The sequence below is a fragment of the Erythrolamprus reginae genome, chromosome 1, assembly GCF_031021105.1.
Source record: "Erythrolamprus reginae isolate rEryReg1 chromosome 1, rEryReg1.hap1, whole genome shotgun sequence".
In the NCBI taxonomy this organism is placed as follows: Eukaryota; Metazoa; Chordata; class Lepidosauria; order Squamata; family Dipsadidae; genus Erythrolamprus; species Erythrolamprus reginae.
In genome coordinates, this window is record NC_091950.1 from 208,551,021 (window position 1) to 208,569,688 (window position 18,668).

At 40.9% G+C, this 18,668-nt stretch overlaps 1 protein-coding gene across 3 annotated transcripts in view; it reads left to right on the forward strand.

The window, feature by feature from the left end:
• SATB2 (SATB homeobox 2) overlaps nt 1-18,668 on the forward strand; it is a 167,642-nt gene that overhangs the window by 123,092 nt on the left and 25,882 nt on the right. For all 3 annotated transcript variants that reach the window (XM_070732092.1, XM_070732093.1, XM_070732094.1), the window contains one exon: nt 12,368-12,565. In XM_070732092.1, coding sequence (XP_070588193.1) covers nt 12,368-12,565 — 198 coding nt within the window. The remainder of the gene's footprint in view (nt 1-12,367; nt 12,566-18,668) is intronic.

The following is an 18,668-nucleotide window of genomic DNA, read 5'->3' on the forward strand; positions in this document are numbered from 1 at the left end:
TCTTTATCATCTTTGAAGTCACAATTTGTAACAAAGGTATTGCTACAAATGTCTGGAAGCTGTTGGGGTCTGTATGGGTGTCAACAGACTCAAACTCAACCCTGATAAGACGGAGTGGCTGTGGGTTTTGCCTCTCAAGGACTTGGGCATCCTCCTCGATCCACAGCTCACATTAGAGAAACATCTTTTAACTGTGGCGAGGGGGGCGTTTGCCCAGGTTCGCCTGGTACACCAGTTGGGGCCCTATTTGGACCAGGGGTCACTGCTCATAGTCACCTCGAGGCTCGACTACTGTAATGCTCTCTACATGGGGATACCTTTGAAGAGTGTTCGGAATCTTCAGATTGTGCAGAATGCAGATGCGAGAGCAATCATGGGCTTCCCTAGTTATGCCCATGTCACACCAACACTCCGCAGTCTCCAGCTGTCCTTGGAAGAAGCCGATTATCTAGGCTCTCAACAGTCAGGATTCAGGCCTGGCTGCAGCACGGAAACTGCTTTGGTCGCACTGATGGATGATCTCTGGCGGGCCCGGGACAGGGGTTTATCCTCTGTCCTGGTGCTTCTTGACCTCTCAGCAGCTTTCGATACCATCGACCATGGTATCCTTCTGCACCAGCTGGAGGGGTTGGGAGTGGGAGGCACTGTTCTTCAGTGGTTCTCCTCCTACCTCTCCGGTCAGTCGCAGTCGATGTTAGTGGGAGGTCAGCGGTCGACCTCTAGGTTGCTCCCTTGTGGGGTACGTCAGGGGTTGGTCCTCTCCCCCCTGCTATTTAATATCTACATGAAACCGCTGGGTGAGATCATCCAAGGGCATGGAGTGAGGTATCATCAGTATGCAGATGATACCCAGCTTTACATCTTCACCCCTTGTCCAGTCAGCAAAGCAGTGGAAGTGATGTGCCGGTGCCTGGAGGCTGTTGGGGTCTGGATGGGTGTCAACAGACTCAAACTCAACCCTGATAAGATGGAGTGGCTGTGGTTTTTGCCTCCCAAGGACAATTCCACCTGTCCATCCATTGCTCTGGGGGGGAAATTGCTGACCCCCTCAGAGAGCGTCCGCAACTTGGGCGTCCTCCTCGATCCACAGCTCACATTAGAGAAACATCTTTCAGCTGTGGCGAGGGGGGCATTTGCCCAGGTTCGCCTGGTGCACAAGTTACGGCCCTATTTGGACCGGGAGTTGCTGCTCACAGTCACTCATGCCCTCATCACCTCGAGGCTCGACTACTGTAATGCTCTCTACCTTTGAAAAGCGTTCAGAAACTTCAGATCGTGCAGAATGCAGCTGCGAGAGCAATCATGGGCTTCCCCAAATATGCCCATGTTACACCAACACTCTGCAGTCTGCATTGGTTGCCGATCAGTTTCCGGTCACAATTCAAAGTGTTGGTTATGACCTGTAAAGCCCTTCATGGCACCGGACCAGATTATCTCTGGGACCGCCTTCTGTTGCACGAATCCCAGCGACCAGAGTGGGCCTTCTCTGGGTCCCGTCAACTGAACAATGTCATTTGGCAGGACCCAGGGGAAGAGCCTTCTCTGTGGCAGCCCCGGCCCCCTGGAACCAACTCCCCCCAGAGATTAGAATTGCCCCGACCCTCCTCGCCTTTCGTAAGCTTCTTAAAACCCACCTTTGCCGTCAGGCATGGGGGGGACTGAGATACTCTTTCCCCCTAGGCCTTTACAATTTATGCATGGTATGTTTGTATGTATGTTTGGTTTTATAATAAGGGTCTTTTTAGTTGTTTTAATATTGGATTGTTACATGCTGTTTTTTTATTACTGTTGTTAGCTGCCCCGAGTCTGCGGAGAGGGACGGCATACAAATCCAATAAATAATAATAATAATAAATAAATAAATACCATGGCTACAAGGTGGTGTTTATTTTGGAGCATGCCATGAAGAATTATAGAGTTAGTTCCTTGCCCTTTTAAATGAAGATTTGTAAATTATGGAAAGTGGAAACTATAGCTTAAATATACTAGAAGTACATGCTTTGTGTATTGATAAACTTGTTAATTTAAATAGTAATATATGTCATTATCAGTATTATAAATACTGATATTTATTTAAAATGTTTGTTTATTTTTAGCTTTATTTTTGGTCTTTCTTTCCTCCTCACTTCCCTATTTTAAGAAACAAGGTACAAAATGTTCTTAAGGAAGCACACACTATACTTTTTCTTTCTGTGCTCTTTTTGCTAAGTTTTGTGTGAACAAAAATTAATTTATTTTTGCTATGATCATGTGATAATTCCTGTCAAAGAAATCTTTAATTAGAATAAATGGTTCAAGTAAAGACTTGAAGAAATAGTTTAGCAGAGCTAACAAGTAATTTTCCATAAATATTAAAGTTCAGAATACTGTACTGCAATTCAAAGTTAATCACTATAAACTATAGAGATCCGATATACTTGTCAAGATTCCGTTAACATGCATGTCAGAATTCAGTATCATAGTGCAGTCACTCTTATCCATTCCACTTACTTCACTAGGTATTTTTTTTAATTCAGAAGGCACTTTATTTTAGTAGAGATGCACTGGATTTGTAAAAAGAAGAGCACTGAAAGTGAGTTGCCAGCTCATACTTCTACCTGGCTAATTTCATGCTGCTGTAGATTTCCAAGATGAATATTTCTTTTAGAAGCCTTTGCTTTGAGTACAATTAGAAAATAATTTTCTGTGGCTAATTTGACTAATAGCAGATTCCCAGTCTCTTAAGACATCTATCACACATTATAATTTTTCTCACAGATGCTGACATTTTTCTGCACTGAAGATGTGGGTGAGGAAATATCCTTTAACATATATTTTGAGTAGAGTTATTTTGAATCATTCTCACTAAAATCTCCTAATTTGCCTTCTCACATATTTATTGGAATGTTCCTGTCAGTGCAGAAATATTCAAATCCTTAAAAAATTATAAATGTCAAATTAAAATTAAATACTCAAGATATATATTTCCCTACTGTAGTGACAAGTGACCAGCAGTGCATTGTTATGGATTACTATTAATTTTTGTTTACAATGAACTACTTTCAACCTCTTAGTATCTTGGAAATTACAAAAGTAAAACCTAGAATATTCCTGTCTATGCATGCCTTCCAATACCAAGTTTAAATTTCTTATTTTTTGCATTAATTTGTCACTCTCAAAAAATGATAAATTACGTTACGAATGTATAAATATATTGGTATTCTCAAGGAAGCTGTAGTTTGTGATTCTATTGATATTGGTATATAACAGGTGTTGTAGATATCTGTTCTGCCATTACTCCTTAATCGAAAACCATTTTAAGCACTTTACATGGTAAAAGCTTTGATTCTTTCGAAAGCTTTACAGACAATCTCAATATATGAGACACACAGGTTTTGAATTTTTAGTGATGCATACACTAACTGGTATTTCTGGAGAAAAAATACTTTTCTAAAAAAATACAGTAGGCATCCATAGGGAGCATAAATGCTGTATTTGATACATGTGAAAAATCTTTTTAAAATACAGTATTTATGCTCCCTACCTATTGAAATACTTTCCTAACATAGCAATGATATTTAGCATATGAATTCCTCAGCAGTGCTTACCTCATCTGATTTTCTATATTTTTGTTATGTCTTACCAGCAGTGGGTTGCTCCTAGTTCAGACCGGTTCTTAGAACCGGTAGCCCCAGCAGTGGCAGGTTCTGCAAGTACTTGGCCAGGGGGTGTCAGCACGACCTGCTTTTCACTGCAGTAGATTGTGCTCGCAGGGCTGTTTTAAAGGGTAGTGGCCAATTTTACCAACATAGGCATGGCAGAGGGAGGCAAAGGGAAGAATAAAAGTTGCTCAAACAAGAGCCAGCATACAGTGCCAGCAGACTTGGTCTCAGAGACTTCTCCTGCCACGGCTGGCCCTTCCTCCCATAGGAGACAGTTCCCATGCCTGCATTCCTCTGCCGACCTGTATAATGTCTCCAGGGCCATCCAGAGAGATGAGGGTCTCAGGGCCAAAGCACTGGACAAAATTTGCATCGGGTCCTGTCGTGACAAGCAAGCCCCTAGTCGGGGTCGTTCAGAGAGGCCAGCCTCAGCAGCGCTGGGCCTCTGGGCAGAATGCCACTTTCTGTTGCTCTTGACAAAGCACAATGTGACTGGGTATTGGCTCAGCTGCACCACTATAGTGAAGCTTCCATCCTTCTCTTTTCCAAGTCCTGGTAACTTGCTTCAATCTCCCCATCATGGACCTCTTCATCACCGTGGAGAACACCAAGCTGCCCAGATATTTCACCCAATTCTGGACCCAGGGAGCAGAGGGAGTGAATGCCCTCTGCTGTGACTGGCCTCCCAACCTGTTATATGTGTTTCCCCATCTGCCTCTCCTTCCCAAGGTCACAGAGAAGATCTTGGAGGAGAGGGCCAAATGCTACTTCTTACTCCTCACTGGCCCAGGAGAGTCTGGTTTGTGGACCGCAAAGCTCTGTCAGTCTGCCAGCCATGGAGAATTCCGCTGACAGAGTCGTCATTATGCCAGAGGTCAGTGGTACACCCAGACCCACAGTGGTGCCAACTGACCACCTGGTGCTTGAGCTGGGTGCTCTAAGGTGCCGCAATGTCCAGGATAGTGTCATTCGGACTCTCTAAGCCTTCAGGAGGCCATCCACAGAATGAATTTATTTGGCTACTTTGAAAAAAATTTGCTCCTGGTGCTCACAGGTCGGGTATTCCCCTGTTGATCTATCCATCACCAGTGTCCTCAAATTTCTACACCATGGCCTTAACAAAGATCTTTCCCCCAATAAACTTCGATGTCAGGTGGCGGCACTCTCTTCTATTTTGTCCTGCAGTTCTCTGGACTTCTTATGGCAATATTCCCTGTTGTGTAGGTTCTTGAAAGTAAATTTGTGTCCTCCTGTCATCCATCGGTACCCAACTGGGGACCTCTCAAAAGTTCTGTCACTAATGGATGCTCCCTACGAGTCCTTGAGGACTACTTTGCTTCGCCACCTTACATATAAGGTGGCATTCCTAGTAGCAATCACCTTTGCTCGGAGGATCTTTGAGCTTGCTACCTTGTCTGTTAGGGGGGGATTTCTGTATACTTCATTCTGATTGAATGGTCCTCTGACTGGGCCCCATGTTTGTCCCAAAAATAAACTCTTATTTTCACAGAGCCCAGAAAATTGTCCTGCCCAATTTTTGCCCAAATCCTTCGCACCCTTTAGAGAGACAGTGGCACAAGCTTGATATTAGGAGGGCCCTGAAGATCTACCTCAAGTGCACTTTCACCCTCTGCAGATTAGGAGTACTTTTCATCTGCTTTCAACCCAATTCCTTGGGACAAAAGATGTGCTCCTCCACCGTGGTGTGCTGGCTGCATGGCATAATTAGGGAGGCTTATGATGTGCAGTCCTTGTCACAACTTACCAGGGTGACAGTGCACTCAACACCTAGTGCTGCAATGATGGTTGCATAGTCCGCTCAAGCATCGATCAAGGAGATCTGCTGGGCAGCCACTTGGGCCTCACCAACTCCCTTTATCCACTACAAAATTGAAATTTTTGCATTTACTGAGGCAAAATGCATTGCATTGGTCACAGGCCCCTGCAATGGGTGGTGCCACAGATAGGGGATGCCAGCCAGACTTAGCCCTCCCAATGGACAGACTGCTTTGGTATGTCCCATTCTTGGAGGTTAGCTGCACCCATTATGGAAAAGGGCATTGGTCTTATCTGGTATGCCTCTTCTCATAGGATGGAACTAATTTCCAATCCTGCCCAAAGTTGGTCTGGCCTGGCCTTCGGGACATCAAATTCTTTTCTTCTATATTGTTTGACTTGGGAGCTACATACTGAGTTTGTTCATCTCCTTCATCAAAGAGCAGGAATTAAGGCAGGAGAAGAAAGAAACACAATTTGACAGACTCAGTCCTCATTGGCTGAAGGGACGGTATCATCTCATTTTTGGAGGCTATATCCACTCTACAAGAAGAAGAGTATCGGGTAAGACCAATGCCCCATCTGTGTGAGTACACAAATTTTACATGGAGTACCATATACAAACAAACAAACAAACAAACAAACATACATACATACATACATACATACATACATACATACATACATATCTTATACTCAGAAAATGAGAGTCCAGATGGACCTTATTTGTACTGTAATAAGGTTATATTTCAGTGGTTGGGTTTAACAAAAATATCTACAGTAGTCCCTCACCTATCGCGGGAGTTACGTTCCAGACCTGGCCGCGATAGGTGAAATCCGCGATGGGGAATTTATCCTCCTTCCCACCAGCTCCGGATGCCTGGAGGCGAGCAACGGCCGGCTAACCTTTCCCCCCACTACTACTTACTCTGTTCTTTGCAGCAGTTCGGCCAAATGTTGTCTTTTTTGCCTTGCCCCGGCTGTAAAGTCCCTGGTGAGCTGCCCCGGCTGTTTCTTTTTTTCTCTCTCTCTCTTCCACCCTCGAGCACTTCCTCTTCCGCCCTCAAGCCCAGTCTGGAAATCCCCGCCGCGTCGCGTTCCTTTCTTTTTTTTCCTTTCAGCACTGGCGAGGGGGATTGAACGAGGGGACGGGCCTCCGCCGGAGCTCAGTCCCCGCCCCACTCATCATTTGGGAGTCCCGCTGGAATTATTCTAGCGCTCGTTTGTGTGGTGAAATGATTCAAATGAAGCTGACTTCAAAACCCGCGATGAAGTGAAGCCGCGGCAGGTGAAGCGCGATACAGCGAGGGACTACTGTATTCTCTTCAGATGGGACCTCTTACAAAGCTTCTAAACACACGAGCTCTTTCAGTAATAACTTAATTTTGACTTCAGTTTTTCATTACTGCTACTGTCCTAAATATTACAAAGTTTATAGTTTAAAAATATGGTATATATGTTCATTTATTTTCTCATCTGCCTTCCTTTACCTCTAGGTGGTTCCCAATCCACCACGTTTTGAGTACTTATTGCTTATTAAGCAAGAAAATTGGAAGATTAACAAATGAATGCTGTATTTTACTGTCAGATACATTTGATTAGGAGTCACATTTCTTATAAAATATGCCAGGAAAGATTAATTGCCTGAATTTTTAAATATAAGAAACAGTGAGATTTTCTGTGGATATTTGACAAAATTGTGTACAAAAAAATTAAAGCTGATTTTTTTTTTGCAGTCTTGTAACCGTACAGGCAACATGACTTTTATTTATGTATTTTCCGTACTTCTTAAATTGAAATGTTTCCATAAATTAAAGAAACAGATTTTGCCATTTGCTTAATTTTAATAGATAATCTAGTATCAACATTATTAACTCAGTACTTAAGACAGAATATACAGTACGTTAGATTAAAACTGATTGAATTTGATAGATATTGGTATAGTCTACGGAGAGGGGTGGCATACAAATCTAATAAATAATAATATTAGGATTACTATACCCAACCTAACATATTTTTGGATTGCATGGACCACATTTTCTTCCCATAAATTTTCTATCCTATCTTAATCAGTTTACTGTTGCAATTACTGGCCAGAATACAAGCAGGATATATGAAGCAGTACTGATTTAAAATAGAACTTCAGTATTTAGCTTATTAACAATAATATATATAAAAAGGGGGCCAAAATTAATCAGAAAGCAGATTTAAAAATGATTTTTGGATTTCAGTTTTAAAGTTTTGATTTAGAAGATACATTCTCCTCATCTATGGCAGTATCTTTTATATTGCTGCTGATTTGAACCAACATGCCATTGTAGACACAATTATGTTTTGTGTCCGCCCCAAGTCTTCAAAGAGGGGCGGCATACAAATCAAATAAATAAGTATGTATGTATGTATGTATGTATGTATGTATGTATGTATGTATGTATGTAGGAATTCTACTGAGCTCAGTGAGATTCATTTCTACATACAGTTGGGCTTTTGGCTATTTTTAATCAGGTGGTAGGCTTTCCCAACAGTGAGAAATGGATAAAGTGAGGAGCAACAATAAAACAAATGTCCATAACATCTTCACTCATGGTATAATATTTTTAGAATGCATTCTGATTTTACCTTAAATTGGTGGATTCATAAAGAGACCGTGTCCAGGAATATGTGGAAGAGAATGCCTGCACTGCATTCTATCTTATTTTCATTGTAAAAGAAAGATTTGTAATGACCAATTTCCTGTACCATTTTAAAATTAAAAATCTGGGATTGAACCTGGACCAGAGTAATTTAACTTACATTAGCATAGGAATGGGATAACTCCTTCCCCTTATTTACTATTGAAAAATTCTGGTACAGTGAACTAGCCCCAGGTTTTATAGTACTTTTTACAATTCTTTCAGCCACCTTTTTCACTTTCTAGCTTGTTTTAAATTTACTTTTATCCCCAATACAAATAATATGAGCTGGGGGGGGAGAGAGAATGAATATTAGCCAAATAGTCTTTAATATCAGTCTTATCTCAATATTTTTATCTATGTGAAATTTAGTATCAGCTTTTTTTAAACACAGAAGTCAGTTTTAGAATTTTCAGTTTCTCTTTGCTATAACCTCCCTGAATAAATCACACAACTACTTGAGGTTTTTTTAAACATAAAAAGGAGTTTATTTATTAATAATTCATGAGTTCTCATCGAACATGCACGAAGCAACGGTGCTATTCAATAGAGAATACTGTCATCATCTGTCACTGTTTTATTTGACATTTACACTTTTTTTTGCAACATACTGAAAAACTTTCTCAGATAGCACAGTAAGATTATTTCAATAATAATAAAAAAACATTGCAGTGCACATTAAGCTTCCCTCTTGATAGTAATTTCTTGGTATGGAGTTGTGTGTTAGTGGTTCCATTATATAATGTTTTCAATAGTAGCCTCTCATGGCATTTGAAACCCTTTTCACTGATAAATATATGATCCTGAATGTGTAGTTGATAAACCATTTGAATAAATAAGTTGAGAGCTTAAGTGAAAGGTAGATTTGTTGAAGAAAAATATCCTAATAGCTTGTGAAAAGGAAAGTAGATAATAGCTTTTTGTGAAAGAAGTTGATATAAATGAATTGCCATTGTTGATGCCAAATAAATATTTAGGCATGGATTGCTACAGTGGTATAAAATTGGAAGCATGAAGAGGGCATTTAGCACAATAACAATTTAGAGTTAAGAGGGTTTAAGCAATTTCTTGCTAATATTAGGTTTATAAAAATCTTTCTGCTCTGTAGGTTAGTTATTATTTATAGAAATTGCAGAACCAGCTGATACATTCATAAGCTAATTATTGTAGCAGCTGGGTGTACATGGTGCAATATGTCTGAGGCTATGAAGTATCACTGATTTTTTGGGTCCTGCTGTGATTTTTGTACATGCATGCCGAGGCTATAGAAGACTAGATCCCTTAATCTGATCAGTCAAGCACACAGTTTCTGGGAAAACTTGATTTCTCTTTCCTTAAATAACAAGAACGGGCTTCACCTTCAGAATGAAGCTTTGCTAAATATGCCATTAGCGTATTTCCACAAGGGAATCAAGTCATTTTCTGGTGTCCTAAGGATGGGACCTTTGCCTGCTAACTTCCTGCGCCAGTAATTAATTTGGTTTGCTTATGTCTTGCACACATGGTCACACGGCAGTCTAGTTCATTCCTTAATAGTTTCATGGTCAGGACCTTGCAAGGTGCCAGGCAAATTGAACATGATGCTGCCTAAAGTATAATGACAGAGAACACACCATCCATAATGAGACCTGTAGTGTCAAGCTAAGTGCTGGTAATGAGTGCAGATTATAGGAATAGTTATCAATCAAATACTACTGAGTGTTGCATGAAACATTCCAAGATCATAAGGAAGAGGAGAGATGTCATCTCTCACATCTCTCTTTTCAAGCTAAACATTATGAAAAGGCATCAGCAACCTCAGGCCAGATCTCAAGATCACTCAGAATATAGACTTGGAGCAGTTATAGGATTTTTTTAACCTTTTTTAAAAATACAAAAAAAGCAAAAACAGAAACCAAGTCTGGGGTCTCCGTTTTCCAAGGGAATGTGTTGAAGCCATACTTGTTTAAATAGTTTGTATGTATTCAATGTATTCAAGTAAAAAGTAAAAAGAATGCAGGGAGAGGTACTCCCCCCCCCTTCCATGTTCTATTTTACATTTTAAAAAAAATTCCTTTGTATAGAAGGACCCCTGAGAAAACACTTTAGAGCGGAGAGTTTTAAAGGTCTGTTTGCTTGTTGCTTTATTATTAAAGAGACATGGGATTTGGTGTGAGAAGAGAATGTGGGAGTCAGCCATCACCTGATTCTGTGGTTAGCCATGTACCATACAGAATAGTAAATGCAGATATTTATTCCAAGTAAATGATTAGATATCTTCTTTTTATTTCCCACCACTCTTAGCTTATTGCAAGAAAAGATCAGGTCTGCACAACTGTGGCCTCTCACTTGTAAAAACAAGGCAGTGTTGTGTTACAGATTAGTTTATAAATCCCCCGTGGCTTCACAGTTCAGTGCCTACAGCTGCTGCAGATGGGCCTGGCTTTTTGTCTCTTCACTGTGCTGCAGCCGGCAGTTGAAGGAGAAAATGGAATGATCAGGTTATTAACATGTAGGCTGTGAGGAAGAGGCTGCACAATGAGAACAGCTGGTATGGCTGTCTTGGCTGAAGCAGCGGAGATAATCAAATCTTGCTTTTCTTTCTTCTTTTTTGGGGAGAGGGAGGTAAAGGCAGAAGATGCAGTGGAGAGTTAGGCAAATACATCACATGATATTATGCAGTAGTTAACATTACAATTAAAAATATAAAAACTAATACAAACTTTAAGAACTAAAAGAATAAAAAGGAAGAAATAGAGAGTACAGGAAAAATAGAAGTAAAATAGAAAAGAAATAAAAATATAGTAAAGAAAAATACATGAAGAAGTGACTTCTCTCTTCATCGCAATAAGTATAAACAATTTTAGTAATTTATTCTTAAAATACAACCTAGTAACATAGAAACATAGAAGATTGACAGCAGAAAAAGACCGCATAGTCCATCTAATCTGCACTTATACTAGTTCCTGTATTTTATCTTAGGATGGATATATGTTTATCCCAGGCATGTTTTAATTCAGTTACTATGGATTTACCAACCATATCTTCTGGATGTTCCAAACATCTACTACTCTTTCAGTAAAATAATATTTTCTCACATTGCTTCTGATCTTTCTCCCAACTAACCTCAGATTGTGCCCCCTTGTTCTTGTGTTCACTTTCCTATTGAAACACTTCCCTCCTGAACCTTATATAACCCTTTAACATATTTAAATGTTTCGATCATGTCCCCCCTTTCCTTTCCAACAACAAATTACTGTATCACTTTCTTTCCATATCTCAAATCTTATCTAAAAATAAATCCTTGGTATCTTCTGGTCTATATTAAAGAGATATTATCATATATATTTTAACCTTGATCAAATGAACAACCTTTATATTCCTTCTTTTTATTACATTATTAGCCTATTTTCTAGATCAGATCCTAAGATTGATACGATGGGTCAACATCATATTTTAAAATATTTGAGGATAAAGCTTCTGTGGTTCCATGGTTATTTGTTTTATGCTATTGCTAAAATGCTAGGTGAATTCTGTGTCTTACCCTTGTGCCCTATCAAATTGTCACATTTCTTTAATTAATTTAAGCTATTTTTATCCCAAGTTTTAACAGATCTCGATAACATGATTAAGTATTAGAACTATTAGCCAAAGCCTGATAATAGGTATATCTTCCCAATTTACTGCATATTTCAGAATGGGGACACACACACACACATACACACACACACACACACACACACACAGTACCAGGGTGGGCATAGGTTGATAGCCCATTATATACTGTAATATTAAGAGAAGATACATTATTGTGAATGTGAAGGCACGGGGAAGGAGCCCCAACAATAAGGAGAATCTATGGCACTGGATTAGCAGTAAGATATACTCAGGGGTGGGCTGCTGCCCAGATGGGCGACAACGCAGTGGGGTAGCAAAAATGGAGCTCCACTCCCGAGCACCCAATTTGCACTGAAAGATGTTGAAAGAAAATGCATAAACCATGTCCACAGTGTGGTAGTAAACATTTTGGTAGCCCTTCACTGGGTATACTATATTTTTGCCCCCACTCCCATTATTAAAGGCCTTCCTACCTTTGTTCCAAATTCTGTTATGCTAGCATATATCTTTTCTCTCACAGTTACTGTAAAAATTATGAGATTTCTCCTTCTCCCTTCTCATAACACTAAAATTAATTATATACATTGTAGTATCTGGAAAAAGCTGTTTTCCAGTAGTAGTAAGGCTACTATGCATGTGTACTGATATATTTATTTATTTATTTACTTATTCACTTTGCAGGGTTGGCTGTGTGAGTTATTACGTTGGAAAGAAAACCCAAGCCCTGAAAATCGAACACTTTGGGAAAATCTGTGCACCATTCGGCGATTCCTGAATCTTCCCCAACATGAGAGAGATCTCATCTATGAAGAGGAATCTCGGCATCATCACAATGAACGTATGCAGCATGTTGTCCAACTTACTCCTGAGCCTGTACAGGTCAGTGCTTTGGTTATCCAATGTAAATGTTTCTTTTGCTCTATTTTATGGTTTTCAATTGATTTTTATTCCAACTCAAGATAGCCAATATAATATTATTTTCTTCAGTTTTCCCCTCAACAACAAATGTAGTTTAATTTAATGATGTAGAGAGTGGGAGGTGATTGGTATGAAATTATTCAGTAGGTTTGCATAGCTGAGCCTGGATCTAAGCTTGAATTTACCTTCTTTTTAGTCTAACAGGTACGTCATATTCCATATTACATCCTGAAATAATTATTAGAATAAAGAATGTGTTGAGAAAGAGCTCTAAAAACAATATAAATATAATAAAATCAGAAATATTTCTAAAACCAGAAAAACAGTTTCCTTATCCTAGATTTAATTTCACATATTGTTAAAAAAAATTTTTTTAATTAATTAATGCAGAAAAAAATTATCAGCCTTCAAGGTATGTAGGCTCCAATTGTAGTTGAAGCCATGTTTAGAGCTAGAGTCTGTTTAGCAGCTAAGCTGGATAATTTAGTCTACTTGGAAATCTCTTTAAATGCATGCATTTCTGCATTTTGTCAAGATTTCTTGTGTTGCTTTTGTAAAATGATATTCTTTTAATTGTTAACCAGTTAGAGAGTCTTAAATAAATATTTTAATTGATTGATGAAATATGAAAAGAATGATCTAGAATCAGTTTGTAGAATTTTGGACATTCTCCAACAACCTTGTCACAGTATAAATATATATACAGTATTTTATATAATGGTACTCTTGCATCAATCAATATGTACTGACTTTAAATATGGTAAATGGTGCACATGTATTAAAAAGGTTGAATCTATATATTGTTCAATAAAATTTGCCTCCCATCCTTTTTCTAATCTAATATTTTGTAATTCTTAAATGAATTTATTAAGCAACATGTATTTAAACTATAAAGATGGATGTTTCTGTGATTTCCTTCCATCCATCCATCCATCCATCCATCCATCCATCCATCCATCCATCCATCCATCATTCATTCTTAAAAATAAATTAAAATATAAGTGTAACCATGGTATCTAGACTGCAATTGCACTGCAACATGCCTGTCAAACATGATTTTTCATTATTTTATCTGGAGATGATCCACAGGCTGTTAATAACTATTTAAATAATGATAACTTAAAATAATAAAAATAAAAGGCCTGATTTCAAGTATCTTGCAACATTTCAAGGGATAAGTAATAATTTTATCGTTGCCTCATTTGCAACTGAATCCTAATTCTATTTTTCAATTGCATTCTCAGTGAAAATTAAATTAGTATATTAAATGGAGAGATATTAAATATAATTAAATTTTATTAACTTAATCAAAATTAATAATAAAATATAATTGTGAAAAAATATTTAATCTGAATATATCAGGGTTAGCCAAATAATTAATTCTCCCCTTATTGTTTTATTTTGTATATTTAAAGTAATTGTGATAAATTATTCCAACTTGCATGAAAGATAAAAGTGTTGAAATAATATACTGTATTTTATCTTCTAGATTTTATCATAAAAATAAGTGATTTTCAAATTTTTTCAAACTGTGCAACCTTGTTAGTTAAAAATATCCTGGGCCCTCTGATTAAAGAGCTAAACTCTAGTGATAGAAAAGTGTTCAAGTGAACCTTTTTTAAAAAACTGAAACACATTCTTATGAATCCTAGAGTTCCTTAGAACACAATTTTTAAAAATCCTGATATAAATAACTTGGCGTAGTGGTGAAGGTGCTGATCTAGAAACAAGGAGACTTTGAGTCTAGGCCTCTTAAAAATGAAAGTTGGGTGACCTTGGACTTTCCTAATCCATTTCACTAGGTGGTGGTTGTAGGGAAAAATGGGGATAAGAGCATTAGGTATGTTCCATGTCTTCAGCTATTTTTTTTTCAACTTAAAAAGTTGGACCACAACCTGTCTTCAGTAACCAACCTCAATTGGGATTGTTAATTCCACTGTTAAGTGATGTGATTATAAAATAAAAACTCATGTGACCATGCCTTATGATGGCAGTTCTGGCTTGATTGTTAAGTGACTTACTGTGGGTCATTAAGCACAATGTCACATAATTGTGACATGCAACTTGTGGCTGGGAAGATGGTAGATAGTAATGATGTGATTGCAGGAGACTTCAAGCATGGTAATGATTGCAATGCAATGTAATGATAGCAGGATAAAATCAAGATCATGTCAAGTGTTAATACCCCTTTACAATGCCTTGATAAGACCACACTTGAAACATTGCATCCAGTTTTGGTTGCTGCAATATTAAAAAGATGCTGAGACTCTAGAAAGATTGCAGAGAATAGCAACAAAGCTGATTAGGGAACTGGACACTACAGCATATAAAGAACGATTGCAAGAATTCGATGTGTCTACTTTAATGAAAAGGAGAATTTGGGGTGACATAATAGCAATGTTCCAATATTTAAGAGGCTGCCACAAAGAAGAGAGGATCAACCTGTTCTCTAAAGCTCCTGAGAGCAGGACAAGAAGGAATGGATGGAAACTAATCATGGAGAGAACCAACCTAGAACTAAGGACAAATTTGCTGACATTAATCAGTGGAACAACTTGCCCTTAGAGTTATGGATGCTCCATCACTGGAGTTTTAAAAGAAGAAATTGAACAACCATTTCTCCCATGTCTCTGGAAGGAGAGTCCAGTATGGGTTTAGCTCGAGTCTTATTGGTAGGGACTGAGTTATAAATTAATATAATTATCATATTAATTAGGTACCGCCCCCTTGCTGCCCCTGTACCTCAGTTTTAAAAAACTCAGTCAAGGAAGGGACTATGAGTTTTTTACTCCTGAGGGAGAGTAATCAATTTAATGAATAAAAAAGAGAACTAACTGTTAATTTCCTTATTAATGTTGTTGTTTTATCTTTGTGCAGGTAACAGAAGGTTTGGGATCTCTGCCCTCCGCGGGCAGCACCCCCTTCGGTCTCCTTATGGGGCCTCTTCTCCCCGCGAGTACTGCCCTGAAGAGGAGAGGATGGGCTGCAGGTCCCTGTCCCCCGAGGTCAGACCTAGCCCTACACCTCGGGTGGGGGGGTCCGCCCCCCCCATTAACGAGGGCGGCAAGGCGCCAAATAGGATGGCAAAAGGAAAATAAATAATGAGACACCTAAGCGAAAGCAGCACGATCGGAGCGCCTGTCAGCTGACTCCCAGCATGCCGGGTACAGACACCGAGACAAGCTGGGTTCAAGGGAAAGCCGAACACAGCGGCGCCTCAAGGGAGTGATCCCTTACCATTCCCAGCTTACCGGCTAAAAGGACGGCTGGAGAGCCGCGGGGAAAGTCGCGCCCGCCATTTTGGACGGTAAAAAAAGCGCGAAAAGCCGACATTGCTACCGGCAAGCTTGGCGGCGCGCCAGGAGCAGTTAAGATTCTGCCTGGTGACTCCTCTGATTGGCGGTGGGCAGGTCACATGACGTGACGTCATTGCCTGCATCGAGCTACCAAGCTGTGCTGCAGCCTACTGCCTCAATTGTGAGAGGAGAGTTGCTTTGCTTGTCATTCTGCTGCTGCTTGTATAATAATAGACTGTGAGTACGCTGCCCCGTTACAATATTAAATAAGGATGGCTGATCAATCCAGCAATCGTGGGGAGGACCAGCCTCAATCCACTGCTGTGCCTCCAAAAAATAAGGAAAAGGTGCCTGGGAAAGCCAAATCCAACCTTTCACCCACCATCAATATTACTCATCTCGGCGCAGTGATAGACACCATCACCATGGAAGTTTACCTGTCATTAGAACGACGGCGCAACGTTCAGGTCTTAGTAAACAAGTTGCAGCATCAGCGTATGGTAACGCTGGCCCTTTTATCCAAGGTGCTGGGGACACTAGTGTCATGCGTGGACATTGTCCCCTGGGCACGGTATCATTTTCGCACGCTACAATGGACATTGCTCCCATACCAGAAACGACGTGTGAGTCATACACACAGATTAGTTGCGGTAGGAAGACGCCTGCGAGACTCCCTGAAATGGTGGCTGTCCCGGGCAATACATCAAGGGTCTCCCTTTGGCCACTTACATCACGTCATTGTGACCACGGATGCCAGCCTCCTGGGTTGGGGAGCACATGTGGACCATCACGTAACTCAAGGGTTGTGGCTTCCCCAGGACTTGACTCCAACGAATATCAACTTCCTGGAGCTGAAAGCGGTACGCCTAGCCTTGCTAACCTTCACACCCTTTCTTCAGGGAAAGCATGTGTTGATTCGTACGGACAATGTCGCGACCAGAGCGCATCTCAACCACCAGGGTGGGACAAGATCTCTCAGGCTGATGGAGGAAACTCGACTCCTATTCGACTGGGCGGAGGTCCACCTGGCATCTCTCCACGCAGAACACATTGCGGGGGAGACCAATACTCAAGCGGATTGGCTCAGTCGGCAAACAGTGGATCCAGGGGAGTGGAGCCTGACCCCACTGTTGTTTCAGCAGGTGACCAAAAGGTTTGGCAACCCGACGGTAGACTTGTTTGCGACTCCGTACAATACCCAGCTTCCCCGGTTTTATTCCAGGTTTCCCACGTGGGGAGCCGAGGGAACCAATGCCTTACACCTTCCGTGGCCCAAGGAACTGCTATACGCCTTCCCACCAACACCACTTATCCCCAAGGTGATAGAGAAGATTATAGTGGAACAGGCGGAGGTCATCCTGATTGCACCGCACTGGCCGCGGAGGGCTTGGTTTGCCGACCTAATGGGACTCTCAATTGTCCAACCCTGGAGGATTCCGGATGACCAAGTCACCCTCACTCAGGGAGCGATATTTCATCCAGAGCCACAGTGGTTCCATCTGACCGCTTGGCGCTTGAGGGGGACAGATTGAAAACCTGGCATATTCCTGAGAATGTCATCACTACGATCCAGTCGGCCAGGAGGCCTTCAACGACTAGAATTTACCAGGCTACTTTGGCTGCATTCGCCACCTTTTGTAGGGATAGACATCAGCGACCGCAGGATGCTAGTGTGGTCGTGGTGTTGGAGTTCTTGCAATCCGATCTAGAGAAAGGGCTGGCTCCCAACACCTTGAAAAGGCAGGTGGCGGCCTTGGCAACGATTATTCGACCTGAAAATGGTGGTTCGTTGTCTCACCATGCCTTGATCAGGGACTTTTTGAAAGGGGCTGCCAATAGGCATCCTCCACCGATACGACGTTTTCCTACTTGGGACCTTACCATAGTATTACAAGCGCTCACAGCGCTCCCATTCGAGCTGCTGAGGACAGTACCTTTAAGGATGTTATCCCTTAAGACAGCGTTCTTGGTGGCCATTACATCGGCACGACGGGGTCGGAGCTATTGGCCTTGTCAGTAAGACCGGACCTTTGTACCTTTCATCCTAATAAGGTGGTTCTCCGTTTAGACCCAACGTTCATACCAAAGGTCAACACCCATTTTCACCGGTCACAAGAACTTGTTCTGCCAGATTTCTGTGTGCATGGATCACATCCGCTGGAGCTTAAGTGGCATAAGGTGGACGTGCGCAGGGCTCTAAAACTCTATATTAGGCGCACTGCCCCTTTCCGCAAGACTGAGGCTTTGTTTGTTTCCTTTGGTCAACATCGATTGGGCCTCAAGGTGTCTTCGCAGACCATTAGCCAGTGGTTGAAGCTTTGTATAACAGAAGCGTACAAAGCAGATTCCCGGACATTGCCTAGGGGAATCACGGCTCATTCAACTCGTAGTGCCGCTACTTCAGCGGCATGGGCCACACAGGCATCGATAGAGGACATTTGTAGGGCGGCCATGTGGGCTTCTCCTACCACCTTTATACGGCATTATAAACTGGACACATTTGCTTCGGCCGAGGCGGCCTTTGGGAGGAGAGTTTTGCAGCAAGTGTGTGATACTACTAGGACATGATTCAATGATATCCCTCCCTGGAACTCTGGAACTTGGGTATATCCCATACTGGACTCTCCTTCCAGAGACATGGGAGAAGAACCGTTGTACTCACCTGAACGGTCTTCTCCAGGTCCTGGAAGGAGAGTCCAAACCCTCCCATTGAACCATGGACATTGTTGCATTTAGTTAATGGTTGTGGTTGGTTGTTCAATAAAAAT